The 21211-nt window shown below is 38.0% G+C and overlaps 1 protein-coding gene across 3 annotated transcripts in view; it reads right to left on the reverse strand.

Moving 5' to 3' along the window:
* Nucleotides 1-10873: 10873 nt before the first annotated feature.
* Nucleotides 10874-21211, reverse strand: part of VCAN (versican) — a 109084-nt gene continuing 98746 nt past the window's right edge. For all 3 annotated transcript variants that reach the window (XM_081826613.1, XM_081826616.1, XM_081826615.1), the window contains 3 exons: nucleotides 19489-19633; nucleotides 12150-12332; nucleotides 10874-12004 (listed from right to left, as the gene is read on the reverse strand). In XM_081826613.1, coding sequence (XP_081682739.1) covers nucleotides 11877-12004; nucleotides 12150-12332; nucleotides 19489-19633 — 456 coding nt within the window. In that variant the 3' untranslated portion in view covers nucleotides 10874-11876. The remainder of the gene's footprint in view (nucleotides 12005-12149; nucleotides 12333-19488; nucleotides 19634-21211) is intronic.

The following is a 21211-nucleotide window of genomic DNA, read 5'->3' on the forward strand; positions in this document are numbered from 1 at the left end:
AATTTCTGCTTTTACGTTGGTAGCCTGAACCTAAATAGATTTCTAAGACTTACGAAAACTTGGAGCGCATTATTTCCCTAATTATTTTTGCTACATTTTCTTTCAAAGTAAAAGGTCGGATATTTTATTTGATCTCTATTTTCACTTCACAAATTCACGTATTCACATACTTACATAAACATTCGCAGGACACGTGGTTAGAAGTGTATCAGTACTTCACTATTGTGTGTGCTGTGATGTGGGCTCTACTTGCAAATTTCCTCCAATACTTTCTTGATCTCTGGGATCAAGTTAAATGGCTGTATGGAGATTTGCCCACATCTTCCTGGAAAGCAAATTCTGGTTCTGTTCTAATGACTAATATTTCCTTAGGTTAAAAAGGCAAGGGGTGCCTGGGTGGCTCAGTCGTTAAGCGTCTGCCTTCGGCTCAGGTCATGATCCCAGGGTCCTGGGATCGAGCCCCGCATCGGGCTCCCTGCTCAGCGGGGAGCCTGCTTCTCCCTCTCCCGTTCCCCCTGCTTGTGTTCCCTCTCTCGCTGTGTCTCTCTCTGTCAAATAAATAAATAAAATCTTAAAAAAAAAAAAAGGCAACAGTGAAAGTCACAACATACTGATCTCCAGCAAGAAATGACACTGACAACGTAGGCTTATATAGACATGAATTGCACCTGTATTTTTCTAAACATTCATTCCTGTGATATTCTAGAAATCCCAATAGTCCATATAATCCTCATCTGCTAAACTATTCAGCCACTAACCTTAGGTGGCCGACAAACCGTGGATGGCATATTCCTGGAGCAGAACGGTGAGAGACAGAGAGACAAACAGCTTCACATTTTTCTTCTTTTGTCCTTCAGCTTCTGAAGCTACTGGTTAATAGTACCGCTCAATGAATAAAACATAAGTTCTTGATGGCACCTGTGGCAAGGAGGTAATGAGTTTCTGTCTTAGTTTCAGTGTCGTGTTAACATCATCCCACTGACCTTAATTTCAACAGGCTCCCCCCTCTACCGAAGGAGTAACAACCAAATATATCAACGAGCTCCAGAATCCGACTTCGTGGGTGTACATCCCAGCTTACGCACTAAGCGACATGGGGCTGTCGCTGTAACCTCCCTGCGCCTGTTTCTCCATCAGTAAATAGGAATGACAATAACATCACTGTGAATATTAAGGAAGGTGGTTTAGTCACCCATTTAACAAACGTTTCTCGAGTGCTCACTGCATGCCGGGCACTATGCAGACAGAGTAATGATCAAGACAGAAAAGAAAGTCCCTGTGCTCACGGAGCTTACATTCTTGTGAGGAAAAAAACATGGAAATACACTTAGAAGAGCGACTGGCACCCCATAAATAGTACCTTCTGCACTTAGTAATTGAGCACTCTTTGGGGCCATGAGGGTTAAAAACAGTGATCTCAAGCAAATATTCTCTTGAACCTTTTCTTTCCTAGTTATGCTTTTCTGTATTTTCCAACACATTTACAACGAGCACTGGTTACTTAGTTAGTAAATTAACAACAACAACAAAAGAGCAATGACATAATTTAACAAATACCTCATGGTGTCTGCTGGAGAGAGCTATGGTTCTGGTAATGATTCCATGAACATTCACTGCCCAGTCTCTTTTCAGTCCAGATGCGTACTTTCCGGCCCATTCATTCTGTTACTTCAGCATCTCTCATCCTTTGGTCTAGTCTCTATCCTGAACCTCCTCCTCTGTGGATGGACACGACTGTTATTTTTGTGTTTTCAAACCTGCATTTAATAATAATAAAAAAAGTCACTCCAAATTTTTTTCATCCTTGTACAACCAGAAATTCCCAAGCAACTATTTGCCCTATTGCTCGTGAGCTTCAACTATTTCTTGGTTTTTCGGGGGAACTGCCTTCTCTCTCTTCAGCATGAATGCTTTGTAGTATTTCTGTTTTCCCTAACTGTGGATGCTAAATGTTATAATTAATATTTTTCTTCTATCTTTCATCATCAGAGCCTCACCAAATCCCAACACCTTCTTTTTAATGACATGCTTTGGCTCTACCTAAATTAGTACAACCTCTAAAATCCCAGCAAATGACCTTCCTTCCCTAAATCATTTTCCAAAACCATGATATGGTTGTGCTACTCTCATTCTGCAGGAATTACTTGGCTATTTAATTTTGTTGGGTTACCTTTCTTCCTTGCTCATGATGTTCATTTTTAAATTCCCAAATTACTCTTTTGTCCTACATATCCTTATACAAAATAAAAATATCTGTTAATTTCCATCACACTTTAAAGAGGAAAGACTCAAAGTTAAAAATCAAAAGTATCGGGGCGCCTGGGTGGCTCAGTCGTTAAGGGTCTGCCTTCGGCTCAGGTCACGATCCCAGGGTCCTGGGATCGAGCCCCGCATCGGGCTCCCTGCTCAGCGGGGAGCCTGCTTCCCCCTCTCCCTCTGCCTACCGCTCCCCTTGCCTGTGCTCTCTTTCTCTCTGTCAAATAGATAAAATCTTTAAAAAAAAAATCAAAAGTTTGCCACGTAGTAAGCATCAAAGATATTACTTATAAGAAAGCCTATGTCATACAGATGTTCCTAAATTTAGGTCTAAAAAATTGCACTTCCCTTTAGCGCTAAAACAATATTCCTAAGACCACATGGTACTTGAAAAACACATAACAATTTTAGCAGTCTCCTTTCCCCAAAACATTCCTGGCACACTGGTCCGTTTCATAAATCCACCTTGCATGTCACTCCGACCCCAGCAAGTCTGATACCATGCATAGGATGGCAGAGCACATCACACCATCCTTAGGTGGCCAGCTAGGACTGGGGCTGATTTCTCCTTCTCCCTCCCCAGCAAGGGAATGACCCATCCCTTACTTCTGAAAAGGTCAGTCAAGTCTTAACAAAACTATCCCGAGGACTTAAGGAAACATAAAGATTTCTAACACAGTCAACGAACACTTAAAACTGTGTACTTTATTGGACTACTTCCAGAGTTTATAGGCTGTTCCACTTATCTCCGCTGGAGGTGTCTCTTACTTTCATCACATCTACCAATATTCTTTCACTCCTTGGAATCAAGACCCCAGAGAAAATAAACAGAATATTTCTTAAAGTAAAAGTTTACTCTAAAAATGCAACATTTTGTAGAAGAAGAAAATAACATCAACTTTTTAATGCAAAGCAGCTTAGTTCCTCCTTTTTACCAATTCATTCCGAAGTAGGAGCTTGTCCTTAAACTTGTAGAACTCAAAGACTCACTGGAATAGGTCCTCCAAAAACAAAGGGGAAGAAGTCTCTCTGAAGGATAAAGGCATGCCTCTATCCAGAGAAACAAAATGGGCTGGCAGCTTTAAAATAACCTCCCTTCCCTACTTACTCTTCACACTTGCCCTGTATATGGCCATAATGCTTCAAAAATATTGGGGTTTAGCCTCAGAGAAAGTTGTTACGCACATGTGCAACTTGACTCCTACTCTTTTCTTCACTCCTGATTGTAAGACAAGCATTGAAAACCAAACCTGCTTGATTTCAAGCTAAGGAGCGTCATACTTTATTTTGGAAATTTAAGGCAGAGAACATAACCTCGGGACCAACCAGTTGCCGTGTGGCCATGTTTATGCAGTGCCTCGGGGCACAAAAATGACTGGCAGTTGCAACAATTGCATGGTTAATGTTTAGTGGTTGTAAGGAAGGAAGTAAAGATATAAGCACATAAAAGCACACAACAGGAAGAAACCCAAAGGAATTGACGCATAGTCTTCCAGACTATAATGTAGCATGCCCATCCTATGATTGCTATGAACTGGGTTACTTCCATAATTTCTCTAAAGAAATGCATCTAAAACACTCTGCCAGTCAGGAATCCAGTAGGAAACAGATGGCACAATCAAATTGGATAAATTAAAGACAGTTTAATACAGGAACTATTTATAAAGGTGGGCAGCTTAAGGAAATCACAATTTGTAGTGCAGCACTCCTGGGCCAATAGCGGTGAGGTCTTACTACCTCTGTCCTGAATGGTGAAGAAGAGAGAACAGTTGGGAACCAGCAGGCAGAGAGGGCTATGTGGAGATGGGGGCCTTGTAGAAGTTAATGACTTTATTGTAGGGATAGGGCAGCCTATGACAATCCCACAGCGTTGGGAAGAAGCCAAGAGGAAACACACACTGCTGTCAGCCTTCTCTTTCCCTGTGATCACCTACCATTGCTCCGCATGGCTGAATCCAATAGGAACAGTCTGTACAGAGTCTCACAGAGCACGAAGCCGGAGGAGAAGGGTACAGAGTGTATCTGGAGGGGCAAACCTATGTCTCACTAAGTCAGATAATATTTCTGGCCTTCCATTTCTGCCTTGTACACAACTGGTACAAGGGGAGTCTGACTTTTGATCAGTTATTTAACAGGAAGCCACACTGATTTAATAGAAGGAAAAAAAATAAGACTTAAATTTAGTGATTGACTTACTTAAGATTTTTATCAATTCCTCCATTCTTCTTTGGCGCATAATACCTAGAACAGGGTTTTTTGTTTTGTTTTTCCCAAAGCATTTTGCTATGCATCTGAAATTAGATTTTATTCTATAGGTCATAGTTTCTGAAGAATTTTGAGCTGGAGAATGCCAAGCTCTGATTTGCATATTTGAAAGAATACCCTATAGTATTTAAAAGATTATTTTGAAAGTGATGCATCTAGAGATAGTAATACTATCTGAGATATTGAGGACAGTTGGGAGAAAGAGAAGGTGATGGATGTGAGAAACTTGCAGAGGTAACATTAATAGAATTCCATCCTTAATTGAATATCAGCATTAAATTATGAGTGCAGAGTGACTCTTAGACTCCTAGTTTAAAAAAAAAAAAACACGTGTAGCTGGTTAGTGGGAGAGGTGGATACTGATTCAATTTGGGACATATGGAGCTCAATGTGCCTACAAAATCCAACCAACTGGGGCGCCTGGGTGGCTCAGTTGGTTAGGCGACTGCCTTCGGCTCAGGTCATGATCCTGGAGTCCCAGGATCGAGTCCCGCATCAGGCTCCCTGCTCGGCGGGGTGCCTGCTTCTCCCTCTGACCCTCCCCCCTCTCATGTGCTCTCTGTCTCTCTCATTCTCTCTGTCTCAAATAAATAAATAAAATCTTTAAAAAAGAAAAAAAAAAATCCAACCAACTGGATACATACCCGTCACACAAAAGAAAGAGATAGGGAATTTACCATAATGTAGGAAGTAGTGAAGGCCATGGTTATGAGTAGAATCAGGTAAAGATGGAGGGCAGCACAAAGAGATGGCCAGAATGGAGGCTTTGGTAACAACATTTTGAGAAATCAGACCTCTCCCTGTTTTTAGTGCCGTTGCAAATCTTTCCCATGACTGTAAGCCCTATCAAGGACAGAGACTTGGCCTGTCTTGTTTTTCCCCAAGATCTAGCAGTGCCTGGCACACAGTTAAGCGCTCGCTACATATTATTGAATGACTGGTGGGTTCAGTTTGCTAATGGGCACAGGAGAGGGTGATCTGATTTAGCAACTGGGGTTATTCAGAGATTAATTTACTCCCAAGATTCTCCCACCTCTGCCTTTTTTAGGGCTCCCCGCTGAATCTGAAGTTCCTTTCCCTGACTCTGTTGCTGGGAAGTTATATCTTCTTTGCTTCTATTTTTCAGTTTTTAAATTTGTCATCAGAATGATTCATTGAATTGCGTAGTTTTTAATTCCTGTATTTCAGACTTTGTTTCAGGTCTATCCTTTAAGAAATAAATTTTTTTTTTCCTGTAGAGAAAGATTATCTCACTTCTTTTTTCCTGTAAAACCAGAGGTCCATTCAAAGTTTGGATAGTAATAATCACCAGACTGATAGGACACACACTCATAAATATGGATAGATCATGTACCAAAAATCACAAGTACTTTAATGACTGTGTATCTTAAAGCAGTGGTCTCCAAACCAGGGTTGCTTACCCTGAGAGTACCCCAAGACCCCCCAAGGGGTACATGGATACACAAAGGGAAGCAATTTCCAGAACTTCAAGTCTTATCTGGCTTCTTGCCTAGGACTCATCTGTCTAAAAGAAGGTGTCTGTGGTGGAGGTTGGTCATTCTACTTTTGCATCTTCTTTACCAGTTCTCATAAACTTCAGAATGGAACAGAATCATCTGGAATGCTTGTGAAAACCCAGGTTGCTCTCCCATTACCAAAATTTCTAATTCAAGTAGGTAGGGTATGGTCTGAGGATGTGCATTTCTTATAAGTTTCTAGGTGGTGCTGAAGTTGTTTCAGGAACAAACTTTGAGAACCAAAGGCTTCAGACAATCGGCCTTTTCCCACTTTATAAAAAACAACCACCACATCAAACACACTTCTAATCCATCCTGAGTCTTAGGATGCTTTTCCATGGAATGTGAAAACTATGAGCAAACAGGACAAATCAAAATTAATTATTCTGATAACAGTGTACAAATCAAATCATTTTTAAGGCAGGTCTTTGCAAAAATATTAAGAAAGAATTTGTTGAGTTGTCAGCTGAAAGGTAATTGAAAATAACTTTTGGGATGCCTGGGTGGCTCAGTCAGTTAGGTGTCTGCCTTTGGCTCAGGTCATGATCCCAGGGTTCTGGGATCAAGTCCTGCCTTGGGCTCCTTGCTCAGCAGAAGCCTGCTTCTCCTTCTACCTGCTGCTCCCCCTGCTTGTGCTTTCTCTCTATATCTGACAAATAAATAAATAAAATCTTAAAAAAAAACTTTCAATAGAATGCTATGGGATTTTTGGCACATAATTCAGAAAGAGGTAAAAAAATTGAGTAGCACTGCATAATAAAACTATGATTTCCATCATTTCCTTGTATGTGAACAAGTTTTCTGAGTTTAAATCTGTAAAAACAAAATAGGAACAGAATTGAAGTTAAGCCATGACACATTTCCAGTTTTTAAGTAATATTTACTCACAGAAATGTGAATTGGGAAAAACAGCTCTAACCATCTCACTGAGATAGATTTTTTTTTTTTAAGATTTTATTTATTTGAGAGAGAGTGAGAGCAAGAGTGAGAGCGGGAGAACATGAGCAGGGGGAAGGGAAAAGGGAGGGGTAGAGGGAGAGGGAGAAGCAGACTCCCTGCTGAGCAGGGAGCCCGAAGAAGCTTGATCCCAGGACCCTGAGCTGAAGGCAGCTGCTTAACTCACTGAGCCACCCAAGTGCCCCCTGAGATATATTTCTAATAAAATTTTACAATTTGTGTAATTATCTTTCAAGGTTTGTAATAGTGTAATATTGTTTTGATCAATTGTATAATCAGTAAATTACAATGACAATTCAATATGGGAGAAGATTTTAAACTTACACCTTTATGTTCACATGAAAAATTAATTTTCAACTTTTAAATATAAATTTTGATGTATATATGTTTGATAGCTAAATCAGTAGAAGACTTTCAGGCATATAAATGTATAATATTTGTTTAAAATTCCATGGGGAAAACTGAAAAAAAAAAAGTCTAAAAATAAGAAAGGAAAAATATAAAATGTCTGACTGTTGAGTCTTTTTCTTCAAGCATTTTTATTTATTTTTTTTAATATTTATTTATTTGACACAGAGAGAGCACAAGCAGGGGGAGCGTCAGGCAGAGGGAGAAGCAGACTCCCCGCTGAGCAGGGAGCCAGATGCGGGACTCGATCCCAGGACCCTGGGATCATGACCTGAGCTGAAGGAAGACGCTTAACCGACTGAGCCACCCAGGCGCCCTCTTCAAGCATTTTTAAAATGGATAATAGTAGGTATGAAACCACTATGGTATTTAGATTCCACTGAATATATTTAAAAGAGTAATGTTACTTGTTTATTTTAGAATAGCAATATTTAAAATATGCCAAATATATCATCCTTCACAACTGTTTGACTTTATGATGGAAAATGTTTTTGTTGACAACTTTAAATGTGATGACCATATAAGTTTTAAAATTTTGTTTTAGAATAAACACTACCAAAAATCATTTAAGACTTCCTGCTTTAAGGCAGTAAATTTTTAATCTTCAGCAGGGATCATTTGATAGGCTCAGACAGAACTCTGAATTAAATTTTAATTAAAACCCAAGCTTTGCTTATTCTGTAAACACCTCAACAAAAACCATTTCTGTTCTTGTTTGGCATTCACTCTTTCTTGTCCAGCTGGGATCCAAACATACAGAAATGAGTAATAATGGGAAAAGATTATACAATCTTGAATGACTCACTCAAAGACCTTTATAAACTTTCTATTTAGACTTGTTCCAGAAAAGAATCATTTTCCTGAATTCTAGTTTGTTTAGCAAATGGAAATTGCAGCTAAAAAAAAGGAAAAAAAAAAAGGATGCCCAAATATCCATACAAAAACATTGCTGTGGGCATTTTTCTTCAAAAAACATTTCACTGCATTTGTAATATTAGGAAACACAAAAAGAAACACATTAAAACACATTTACATCATTGACTCTTTAGCCACTTGATAATAACATCTTTGCCTTTTTCTAATATATATGTTCTCTTGTAGATTATTTTCTTGGGAGACATTCATGCTCAGGTTATGCACAAAATCTACTCTGAACCTTTTTGCAACCTATTACATTTTTTCTGTCCATTTCCAAACTCCCTAACTTCATTTTACATGATATATGACTTTTGGACAATTAGCTCAAGGCTAACTCAGTTCCTATTTCCTGTACTGTATTGAAAATTCACTTAAGATTAGCCAAGGTCTATTTGCTATCACATTAAAATGATATATCCCTCCCTATACAATCTCTTACCTCTTTTTCATTTTAGCTACTCTGGAAGACTACCTCTTCTCAATAGCCCCCAGTGATAGGGGCACATTCTTCCTCCTGATAGGCAGCCTAGCCTTTAGAAACTGAAAACCCCCTCTGGCTGACTTTGGGTGTTACAAGCCTCCTTAAACGTCTCACTCTGTCCCAGTATTCTGGGTATTGGAACATCCCAGAGACTCGACTATTTGCACCTAGATCAATAAAAATTTACTTGATGGGTTTATAAACATCTAATAAGAGTGTATATGCACAAGTATTGAAAATTCTTATCCACTCCCTTGGGTAATTTCTGTTTAAAGCTCTGGGTGAAAGATATGACAGACTGGATTGCACATTATAAGGACAAGCTCAGCAAGGAAAAGAATCTCTTCTGCATCTATTCATGCCCGACTTCCCATATATTTTTTGACATTCCAAGAAAGAAACCTCAAAATAATTTTCAACTCACCTTCATCCTTTCTGATACCTTCGATACAAGCTTAGAACATATCACGGATTTGTTCTTCCAAATTATCCGTAAATATATTGAATGGAATGGGCTGTAAAAAAATCCCCATGGGATGCATCCAATATAAAACCTTTATGTGGGCAGAGACCTGTCTAACTCATTCACTGCTGAATCTCCAGAGCCTAGGACAGTGCCTGACGTAGTAAGCACTCAATAAATAGTGAATGAATCAAACATGAAGGAATGGATGGAAATCTGGGTGGATAGAAACTTGATGTTTTTGAGATCTTCTGATCACTTTTTAGATAGAATCTTCTAGGCAGTAAATTAACCTCCTAAATGTATAGCAATTGGAACATAATATTTTGTATTTTTCTTGAGGATGTCACGCAGGCCCTGGAGATTACCTCATTGACTAAAAACTAATTATGTGACTTTGGACCGAGGACTTGAGTTTTTTACAGCTGATCTCTCATTAATCAGTAACGACACCTGTCTCACAGGCCTGTCGGGAGATGATACATATAAAGCACTGGGCCTGGTTCACAGGAAACATTTTGTAAATGTGAGGTATCACTTTTACTATTGCATGTTTCTTTCACATGTGAGATTAATGCCTGACTGTGTAGATGTAAACACTATTGGAATTACTCTCTCAATTTTTGCGAGTACATATATAATCACTTCTCTGCTAGCCACAAAATCATTTCATCCAAGCCAGCAGCTTGCACTTTGTGATGCAACTAGAACGTAAAAATGTCGGTGCACATTAGCATTTCAAGTTGTAAATAACCAGACCAGTCACAGTATAGTAAAAGGACTTTAGGTTTCTTTGGTGAAACAAAAGCAGGTATAAAAAGTTACAAAGGTTTTAGATTTTCATTCACAAAAAAAAAAAAAAAAAAACAACAGTCATTCACATTTTACACTATACACGTTATAATATAAATACAGGAACGTATTATGTGCATTGTAATGAAGGAGAAAAATTAAAACCTAAGAGGTCAACACAGTGTTGTTCTGTGCTCTGGAACACTCAGAGGTGGATTATACTTAGTGCAGCAACCAAGGGAACTTGCTCAAAGACTCTGAGGATGATGGGAGTTACTGTTGTTCCTTCCAAGCCAAAGGAGGTTTCGTGAAAATGAATCCGTGTTGGGTCTGCTCTTTTTGTATTTTATTTGTTGTCTACTCTTCTCAAGGTTGTTCTAGCTAAAATTAGGGAAAGACTCCCAAATGCCTTCTTTCCATTATGGGGTTTTCCTTAAACGTTAAGTGGATAATGATTGGAATTCATCTTCAGCAGTACTTTATTCAAATAAAGGGGAGAAAACACAGTAGGAAGAGATAGGGAGAAATGTCAACATGTACACTCCACCTAACAGGAAGAAATACCCACACTCCATCTGTAGCTCCTTGCTTAGAATGGGCAAACACCATTTGCCGAAAGCTATACATTTTCCACTCTTCTCATAATAAACACTGGATGCATTCTATCCATCACATTATTTAATCAGGGACAAAATACCTAGATTATGTGGTCCCAAATGGTGTGGGGGAAGCATAAAGGCTAACACTGAAAAATAACTAGCATACTAGGTCAATTTGCAGGTTTGGGGGAAAATAACATCCAATAAATTAAATCAGTATGGCTTACTTCATTTATTTATGTATGCTTCACAGCTGCAGCATTCATACATGAACATTCAGAACTTTATAAAAGATTAAAATGGTTATATATACAAAATTTCTTTCTTTGAATGTGTGTGGTTGTTTTAACAATCCCCCACCCTCCAGAACCCTTAGGTCTGTATCCATTTGAAATGTGTTGATCTGTGATCTTGCAAGTTAGTGTTATGAAAGCCATTAAAAAGGAGACCTGGTTGAGTTAATAATTAGCACTTTGACCCCTAAAAAAATGCTCCTGGTCCTAGAAAAGTCCTCCATTCAGGCCTTTCTTGTAAGTGAAGAAAAAGGAATGCAGCAAAGAAGAGTTCCACGGTGCAGTCCTTAGTTCTGTGGGGATCCTGTCAGCCGGGCTTCAGGGTCACACGGAAGCAAACTGCACTTACGGCTGACATGGCGCAGTGACCTACAAGACCTTGTGTTTGTTAGTTGTCTAGGAAAAGCCGTCCTCAGTCTTGCTGACAAAGGGCAAGTGAAACCATTTCCAGCCTAAACAAACTACAAAAAGCAGCCGAACCAATGATTAAAGACCTCTGAGGCTCCATAATCATCATTAAATATGCCCAAACTCTGTGTGACTTTTTATTTTATATACAGGATTAAAATCAACATTAAATCATCTTATTTACATTGCCATTGGTGCTGAAATGGAGCTTTTTAAATAGTACAGTAGGCTGGTATACGTTAGAAAATGGTCTGCACTGGAGGCAAATAGAAAACTAAAGAAATTAGATAGGCTGGAAACAGTTACTTTCTGCCCTCATTTTCTTTCATTTTGTTAGCTTTCTTTTTGAATGCCAATACTTTCATCTGAAACGTTTTTGGGAGCACAGCAACCCCAAATGACTGGACGGTGGTCCAAAAATCCAAACCAACTGATAGTACTTCTCGAGGTGATAGGAAAGGCACAGGAAGTTAGGACTTTGGCTGAAATGATGAAAACACAGGTTCGCCATGTTAGGGGTCAGCGCCTGGACTCCTGCCACCTCCGGCTCCAACGGTGATCATGTTTTGTTGTATTTATTGAATTGTCCTTTGCTGATGAGGAATTTTTAAAGTATTTCTTAGAGTAAGTCCTTTGGTATGCAGACGCTACATGGAAGGAAAGAAAGAAAGAAAGAAAACACAACAATATTACTTGCTCCATACCCTAAACTACCAATACCGTAGCCATAAAATGAGCGTGTCTAGTAGTTGTTATAGCACGGTTGTCCATTCTTTCTAAAGGACCACTTACGGTTCAGGCAGGTAATTTTAGGCATAGCCCATCTTCCATTTCCGAGGCAACGGATAGTTGGAAGGTGGCGTTGAATGAAACCATCTTTGCAGTGATATCTAATCAGAGAGTTGATTTCATAACGAGGTTTCATCTTTCCAAAGGTCTTGGCGTTTTCTACAACAGGGGGCTGGCCGCAGGCAACTAAAGAAAAGTAAACTGGGTTATTGCCAAGTAATCTAAATATTTCTATTAGTATGAATCTTTTTTTTTTTCTCTTTCCCTTTTTCTGCTACCCAACCAAGCACCCTCATCAAAGGCAATCATTTAGAATTAAAGAATTGAAATTCTTCAAGAGAAATACTAAATACTGAGGCTCTGGGCCTAGTTTAAATCTCAGATTATATCACCTTCAGCTGTGTTTTATTAAAAACCATTGGGCTAAATGATCATATATTCATCTATCCATCTGGAAGGGTCACTTTTCTGAAAAATTCCAAATTAAAAAGCACCTGTCTCATGCCAACATGTGGCTTGTCGGTATTGTCTCCATCAGCATCCTAAAGTTTGTATTTATTACCCACCTTCAATTGGAACAATATGGATTTGTGACAATTAACTATCACAGTCACCTCCCTGAAAAAACTTACAATCTATAATAACATCGTAGTTTTAAAATATGGATAAAATATGGACAAAATATGGATTCCTAAGTATAAAGAAAATATCTCTGGTTCCCTTTATGTTTATTTTCTCTGTCTGTCTTCTGCCTGGAAACAGGGGGAAAGTCAGGACATAGCATCCATGCCTTAGTTTTGTGATTAACTTATAAATTTCAACTCTTCAGAAGGGCTAATAAAGGTAAATCTTGGAATATATAACCATCATTTTAAATTTACAACGAATAATTCTGAATATCAACAAACCTAGCAATGTAGAAATAACAAAAAAGAAATAGCAGTAAAAGAAACCTAGCAATTTTGAAATTCAAAAAGCTGGGAAAATTGATTCAACTGAGTGTGTATTAACTTACAGTTGTATTCAACATTAGTGTGTTGTTAAAATGATATACTTCAATAATTAACTTTTATTAAGTGATTATGTTTTGCTATATGTCTCTAATAAAAACATAACTTCAAAATAATTTCCCTAAATGGCACTTCCTTTCCATAGTTTACTTTGAGAATTCTGATATCACAAAGCCCATGTCATATGCTCTCATGAAATAATGCAAATCTTTAACGGGAGAATGATTACCAGAAACCTTGGTACCAAGATGTCTGGATGTCAACATCCTAATATCAAAAGTTTACAAATTTTAATTTATTTACATATTCAGAAGGCTGTTTACAACCATATTCTTTTGCAATAACAAATGTGGTTTCACTTAAATATTTTGTTCCTCTAATTTATTTCTACCTGACAAAATAGCTTGGAACATATTGACCTCATGACAAAGTTATCTTTAAAGAAACACAATCCAAGCATATCTTTTTACTCACATAAGGGATTGTCACTCAGACATAACCTAAAAATACATTATGAAGTCATACTATCTATAACTAAGAAATTAGAAATATTTATTCATGTAAATATTTGATCTTCACAAATTCCTATAAGATAAACTGAAATCTCTATTAAAAAATGTCATTTTCAATTAGTAAACTACACTATGTATATGGATCAACAATAACTCCAATCTGGGATATCTATAGCCTATACTGGTCTAGATACTAGCAAGTATCAGATAGAAGGAAACCAAAGAGATACAGAAGGTTAAAACTATCAATTAGATAATTCATTTATACTTGATTCTGTGCTATGTCAATAAATTAAAAGTTGTCATTATCAGTGTATAGATTTCTTCCAAAACTATATATGAAGACTTAAAATAAAGCTAAAATAATTCAATGAGTGTAGTATTGGAAAGGGCAGGCAAATAGACCAGAAATAGATCCACACATACATGCTCGATACTTGACAGAAGCAACATGGCAGAAGAGTGGGGGAAAGGTAGTTTTTTCACTTGGACAACTGGGTATTATTATGGATAAAAATGTACTTGGTTCCCTACCTCAGAGAATACATGGGAAATCAATTCTAGATGGTTTATATATAAAAATAAAAAAGGCAAAAACTATAAAACATTTAGAAAATAATATAGAATATCTTTCTGACTTTAGGGTAGGTATAAATTTCTTAAGACACAAAAGGGTTTGAACTCTAAAGGAAAATGCAACAAAATAAGAGAATTCTGTTCATCCATAAATACCATAGGGTAAAAGTAAAAACAATGTACAAACTGGGAGAAGATAATATGCAACATATATAATTGTCAAAGGATTACTAACCAGGATATAAAAAGGATGCCAATAAATCATCATATAAAGGAAAAGCAATCAATTTTTAAAAATAAGGAATAGACATGAACAGAAACTTTACAAAAGAGCTATAAATGAGTGGCATGTAAGTATATGAAATGATATTCAGGGAAAGCTATCCAAGAAAATGCAGATTAAATCACAAGAGATAATATTTTATACCCACTAGATTGGCAAAAATCTCAAAGTCCAATAATATCAAATTGTTAGAGAAGATGTAGAGTAACAGGACCTCTTACATATTGCTGGTGGGAGTGCAAATTGGTACAACTACTTTGGAAAACAATCTGGCATTTTCTAGTAAATTTGATGGTACATATATCCTATGACTCAGCAACATCACTCCTGGAAAAATACCCTACGGAAGCTCACATAGGCCTGCTAGGAACAAGTTCAAGAATGTTGATAGAAACAGTGTTTATAATAGCAAAAACACTCAAAATAACCCAAATGTCTACTGACAGGAGAATTGGTAAATAAAATATTATATAGTTAGGGCGCCTGGGTGGCTCAGTTGGTTAAGCGACTGCCTTCGGCTCAGGTCATGATCCTGGAGTCCCGGGATCGAGTCCCGCATCGGGCTCCCTGCTCAGCAGGGAGTCTGCTTCTCCCTCTGACCCTCCCCCCTCTCATGCTCTCTCTATCTCATTCTCTCTCTCAAATAAATAAATAAAATCTTTAAAAAAAATAAAATAAAATATTATATAGTTATACATAAAATACTATAAGCAGCAAAATGAAGAAATACAGCTAAATGTGTCAACATGGATAAATCTCACAAACGATGCTGAAAAAAGCAAGTCACAAAATACATACAGGATGATTCTACTTGAAGTTCAAAAATGTGCAAGATGAAACAATTTGTCGTTTACAAATACAAGCATGTGTGATAATACTAAAGAGAAAAGTGAGGGAATTAAGTCATTATCTATGGTTGGAATTGGAAAGTAAACAGATGGGATTGTAAGGGACCTGCAGGATGCTCCAAAGATGTGTGGACAGCATGCACTGTGTTCTTTAAAAAAAAATAAATAAATACATATGCTTTGAGAGTGACGTTACCAAGAACAACTAGCATCTGTTCAAGAACAAGACACCACTGAGAGATTCCTAGTACAGGGAGGTGAGGTTGAAGCATACGCCTGCACCACAGAAACCAAGACAGACTACATTAGTGGATAAGAGAAGGGGTTAAATGTTGACCACTTTGCTCCTCCCCCGGGACTGTGCAGCACCATGTGCAGAGGTCTTTCCTGAGCCGCACGTTCCCACAGTTGAAAAAAAGAACCCCGGAAGACAACCAGCCTCCCCCCAGCATTGTGGGATGCTTTGTGGGAGCCCTACTCTGCTCTTGCACCACAGGGCTTACAGGGGGATGTTTAGGGTCCAGCCATTGGGAATCTGAGTGTGACTGTGAATGGGGGAGGGCCCTGCAACAACCAGCACTTGAACCTTGGCAGACCAAATTCATACGTGCAGTGCCTAAGTAGTAGCCCCAGGCAGCAGCTTTGCTTACCTGCAGAGCCCAGGCAGAAGCACACTGTGCCCACGGACCTTGGCGGGGGACAGCTCTGCCTCATTCAGATCCTCAAATAAGGACTTTTGCCAGCCCTAGAGCCTGGTTTGCCCACATCCAGGCAAGGTGCTGGGTCACAGCCCCACCTGCTGTGGACAGTGTCTTCCAGCCCCTCTGACCAGTAGTGCTGATGACAACTCCAAACAACTCAGTTTAAAAATGGGCAAAGGGCGAAGAGACATTTCTCCAAAGATCTATGAAAGGCCAAGAGGTAGGTGAAAAGATACTCAACATCACTAGTCATGAGGGAAATGCAAATTAAAATCATAATGACGTATCACCTCACACCTGTTAGAATGGCTATCATCAAAAAGACAAAAGATAACAGATGCTGGAGAGGATGTGGAGAAAAGGGAACCCTTGTGAGACTGTAAATTGGTACAGATACTAGGAAAGTAGGCAGTAGGTTTGGGGGATCCTCAAAAAATTAAAATAGAACTGCCATATATCCAGTAATTCTGCTTCTGGGAACATATCCAAAGGTAACAAAAACACTAACGCTAAAAGGTATCCGCACCCCCATGTTCACTGCAGCATTATTTACAATAGCCAAGACATGGAAACAACCTAAGTGTCCACCAAGGAATGAGTGGATAAAGCAGTGGTATATATACATACATGTACAATGGAATATTATTCAGCCATAAAGAATGAGGAAATCCTACTATTTAGGACAACGTGAATGGACCTTGAGGGCATTATGCTAAGTGAAGTATGTCAGACAGAGAAAGACAAATACTGTATGATCTCCCTTACATGTGGAATCTAAAGCAAATCTAAAATCTAAATCTAAATATGTGGAATCTAAAACAAACAAACAAAAAAACAGGAAGAGGAGAAAAAAAAAAAAAAGAAACCGAACAGACTTGGAAAAGGAGATCAGACATGTGGTTACCAGGGTTGGGGGTAGGAGGTGGAGGAATCGGAGGAAAGTGGTGAAAGGTACAAACTTCCAGTTGTAAGATAAGTTCTAAGGATATAATGTAACATGATGACTGTGGCCAACACCGCTGTATGATACACAGGAAAGTTGACGAGAGTAAATCCTAAGAGTTCTCATCACAAGGGGAAAATTTTTTCCCTTTATTCTTTTCTTCTTTCTTTTCTTTTTATTTTATCTATGTGAGAAGATGGATGTAAGCCGAACTGTGGTAATCACTTCACAATATATATAAATCAAACCATCATGTGGTATGCCTTAAACTTATACAGGGATGTCTGTCAATTATCTCTCAGTAAAACTGGAAAATATAATCCTCTTTACAAGTATTTAATTGAAAGTAGAATTACTTAGGTCTATATGTTTAAAGGTGTCTAAGATAATCTGAAAGGAGAAATGAGTCGTTTATAAGAGTCTACAGACATTTATAAAATTCCCCAGAGTACTGGTTAACAAAGAGGTAAGTCTCTATGACTCAGTCAGACAGGAGGATGATAAAATACAAGAATCGTTTTGTTTTGTTTTCCCTTTAAAGAGGTGGATCCAATGTCTTATAAATCTCTTTCCCCCTTGGGAAATGCAAACCATGGTGCTGTTTTTGTGAAACCTTTGTAGCTGTAGGGCTGTGGTGGTCAACCTGGGGGCAGTTCTCTTCCTCTCCCTCCCTCCCCAGGGATAGGTGGTAAAGTCTAGAGACACTGAGGGTTATTACAAAGCAAAGGAGGAGGATGTGGAGTGGAGGAGAATGTTACTGGCATTCAGTGCACGGAGAGCAGAAATGCTGCCAAACCTAATGCACAGGACAGCCCCCACAACTAAGCATTATTTGGACCAAAAGATGAACAGCGTTGCTGTTGAGAAACCCTGCTCTAGGAAAAAGTAACAGGGTAAATAGAAGAATGCTCGGATCACAAAGGGAAAAGCATGACTCCAGGGAACATTTGGAGATCTAAGAAGACAAACAGGACATTCGGATTAAGACAAACAGTTCATGGAAGACTGCTTACACTAGAAACAGAGAAAACAGCAAACACTTGACTTGCTATTTTCATGAGTCCCATGGCAGAAGTGAGGAAGTAACGCACAGGGCCGGGGAAGCTGCTCATACAGGAAGGATATTCAGAGTCAATTCCACTTTAGGTAAGAGAAAAGCAGAGAGTGACACGCCAACAGTTGAGTTTCACCCGAGCTCTGTGTGTCTCAGTGTTTTCTTTCTTCTTTTTTTTTATTTTATTTTTTTTATTTATTTTTTTTTTTAAAGATTTTATTTATTTATTTGAGACAGAGAGAATGAGAGACAGAGAGCATGAGAGGGAGGAGGGTCAGAGGGAGAAGCAGACTCCCCGCCGAGCAGGGAGCCCGATGCGGGACTCGATCCAGGGACTCCGGGATCATGACCTGAGCCGAAGGCAGTCGCTTAACCAACTGAGCCACCCAGGCGCCCAGTGTTTTCTTTCTTCTGATAGAATTTTACTATTAGTCTTTCCTAAAACATCTACAGAGTGTGTATTTTTAGTTGATTATTTTTTATCCAAAGACAAATAAATCAAATGGATTTCATATTTTACACTCGTACTCTTCCTTGATCAAAAAGTCTGGGTAAATTTGGAGGCTAAATTTTCAGGTTCTAACACCATTATCAATTGGAAGTAGGTTAAAAAAATTTTATGGAATTCCTATTTTTTAAAGGAAGAAGTCTAGACAGTGTGCCTTAGAAATGCAAACATATTGGTCAATAATAAACACTTTTTAAAATCAGCATTCATAATTTTATCTGTTTAATGTCAACTAAGCAAGTCTCATTACAAAGCTTACATTTCAAATGTTATTATTTTATCATATGTTGAAGGTATTTAGCCAGAGATATAACAATGCTGTTTTGTGCTATTGTTTACACCCATAGAACTCCTAAGGGAATGATGAAAAAATTCAAATGCCTACAAAGACCAGGCACTTAACCACAATGAGGGAAGGAGCAAAGAGCTGGAGATTGCAGTCCCCACTGAAGGAGGGTGGTGGTTTTGAACACTCATAAATTTGAACAGGGACCAAATGGTACCAGTTCTTATTTTTTTACAAAAGTAAAAAATCCAGATTATTTTATAATATATCCCAATTTTTAAATGTTGACAACTAATTTTTCTAAATGTTCTCCTCATTAGAATAAGCAGGTGGATAGGGCTCTTGGGCTGGCACTTTGTTTTTCTTAAAGATACTGCCAGGTAGTTGTTTTGTTTTGTTTTAATATAAATGCTACATTGTTATCTTAGCATCTGACATCTAAGGTAAAGACATTACTGAAAACAAACTTTTCAAATGTATTGGAAGAGTGAAATATTCCAGAGGCAACAAGAGAGGCCGTACATGACATGCAGTTCGTGTCTTGAAGTAATGAAGTTTATTCTTCCAGAATTCACTTGATAACTGAAATGCAGATTAAGTACATTATTAATTAATCATTACCTGTTCCTTTCTTGCAGGTATAGGTGAGATGATAATTGCAGGGAACATCATTCCATTGGCCGTTCTCATGCCAAATGATTACAACACAATCTTCTCCAGCAGAAAAGAAGCTGTCTGGCTGGTTGGGCCTCCAGTTCTCATATTGCTGTGAAAATGGAAGAAGAACAGAACTAAATACTTGATAGTTAAAAAGTAGCAAATGATAAGAGTGACGGAGCCATGACATCACAATGGAATGAGAACAACCAGACTTTTGAACCATCTAACTGAAATTATTTTAATGGTAAAGAAAAAGACTTTTACACTCTGAGTGGAAAATATATGTATCTCAAAATCTCTCTTCAACAAATATGTATTTTTTATCCTTTGGCAGTGAGATCTGTCTGAGAAATTTTGTTCTAGTTATACTAGATTTCTAAATACATAATCAATGCTCAACTTAAGAAATTTAATCATGTTATTATTATTAAATGTAACAATATTAATGGAAGTGGAAATAGAGAAAAAAAATCCATAATCTAGTCACTTGGTCATGTTTTCTTCCAGGCCTTATGTGCAGGTATAATTTTATGTAGTTGTGATTATAGGGCAATAGGATTTTTATTCTTCCTTGTACATCTTTATCTATAGGTACTATAAAGTAGTATATCTATAGGTACTATAAAGTACCTTTTCTTGCCTTATTTAATGTGATTGTCTTTATCTAAGTTCATTTATTTGGTTAAAAGAATTGAGACTTTTGCTATATTTATTTTTTATAGTTATCCAATATACATATACCCATTATTTCATATTCAACCTTCCTGAGTAATTCTGTTTTAGATGTGATTCCTATGTGCACCATACAGTTAAGTTTTGCTTTACAATCTAAACTGGAAGTTGTTCTCTCTTAATAGGAATATTTATCACATTTAAGCATATTGATATAAAAGATAAGCTTTTAAAAATATCTTACTATGGGGTGCTGGGTGGCTCAGTCAGTTGAGCATCTAACCCTTGGTTTCAGCTCAGGTCATGATCTCATGGGCTCCAAGCTCAGTGGGGTTTCTGCTTGAGAGTCTCTCCCTCTGCCCCTACCCCAACTCATACATGGGTGCTCTCTCTCAAATAAATAAATCTTTAAAATATTTATATATATCTTACTATAAATACATATTTGCTTTTCTTTGTGTAATGTATGTTCAGATACTGTATTGAATTTTACTTATTTGATGTTTTTCCACTGGTTATCTTTATATCTATATCTTTAGATGATATCTTTTTTTTAAAGATTTTATTCATTTATTTGAGAGAGAGAGAGAGCACAAGCAGGGGGAGCGGCAGGCAGAGGGAGAAGCAGGCTCCCCGCTGAGCAGGGAGCCCGATGCAGGACTCAATCCCAGGACCCTAGGATCATGACCTGAGCCGAAGGCAGATGCTTAACCAACTGAGCCACCCAGGCATCCCTAGATGGTATCTTTTGATTCCCCAGTCTGAGCAATGATATATAACCAGAAATATATTTTGCCTTCTATCAAAGTAACAGCTGTCATTTGTTTCACACCTATAATGGATGAAGCCCTCTTCTAGGTTCTTGGTACGCATTATCTCTTAAAAGTATCTAGCAGGATTAAGAGTAACTTGGACCTCTGAGATATTAAGCACCCAAGATTCTTGGGTTTACTTTCAATTTCTATTACCTTAAAATGCTGCCCCCATAACCAATAATTATATGAAAAACACA

Source organism: Leptonychotes weddellii, chromosome 7, assembly GCF_054177405.1.
Source record: "Leptonychotes weddellii isolate Sample4059 chromosome 7, ASM5417740v2, whole genome shotgun sequence".
Taxonomy (NCBI): domain Eukaryota; kingdom Metazoa; phylum Chordata; class Mammalia; order Carnivora; family Phocidae; genus Leptonychotes; species Leptonychotes weddellii.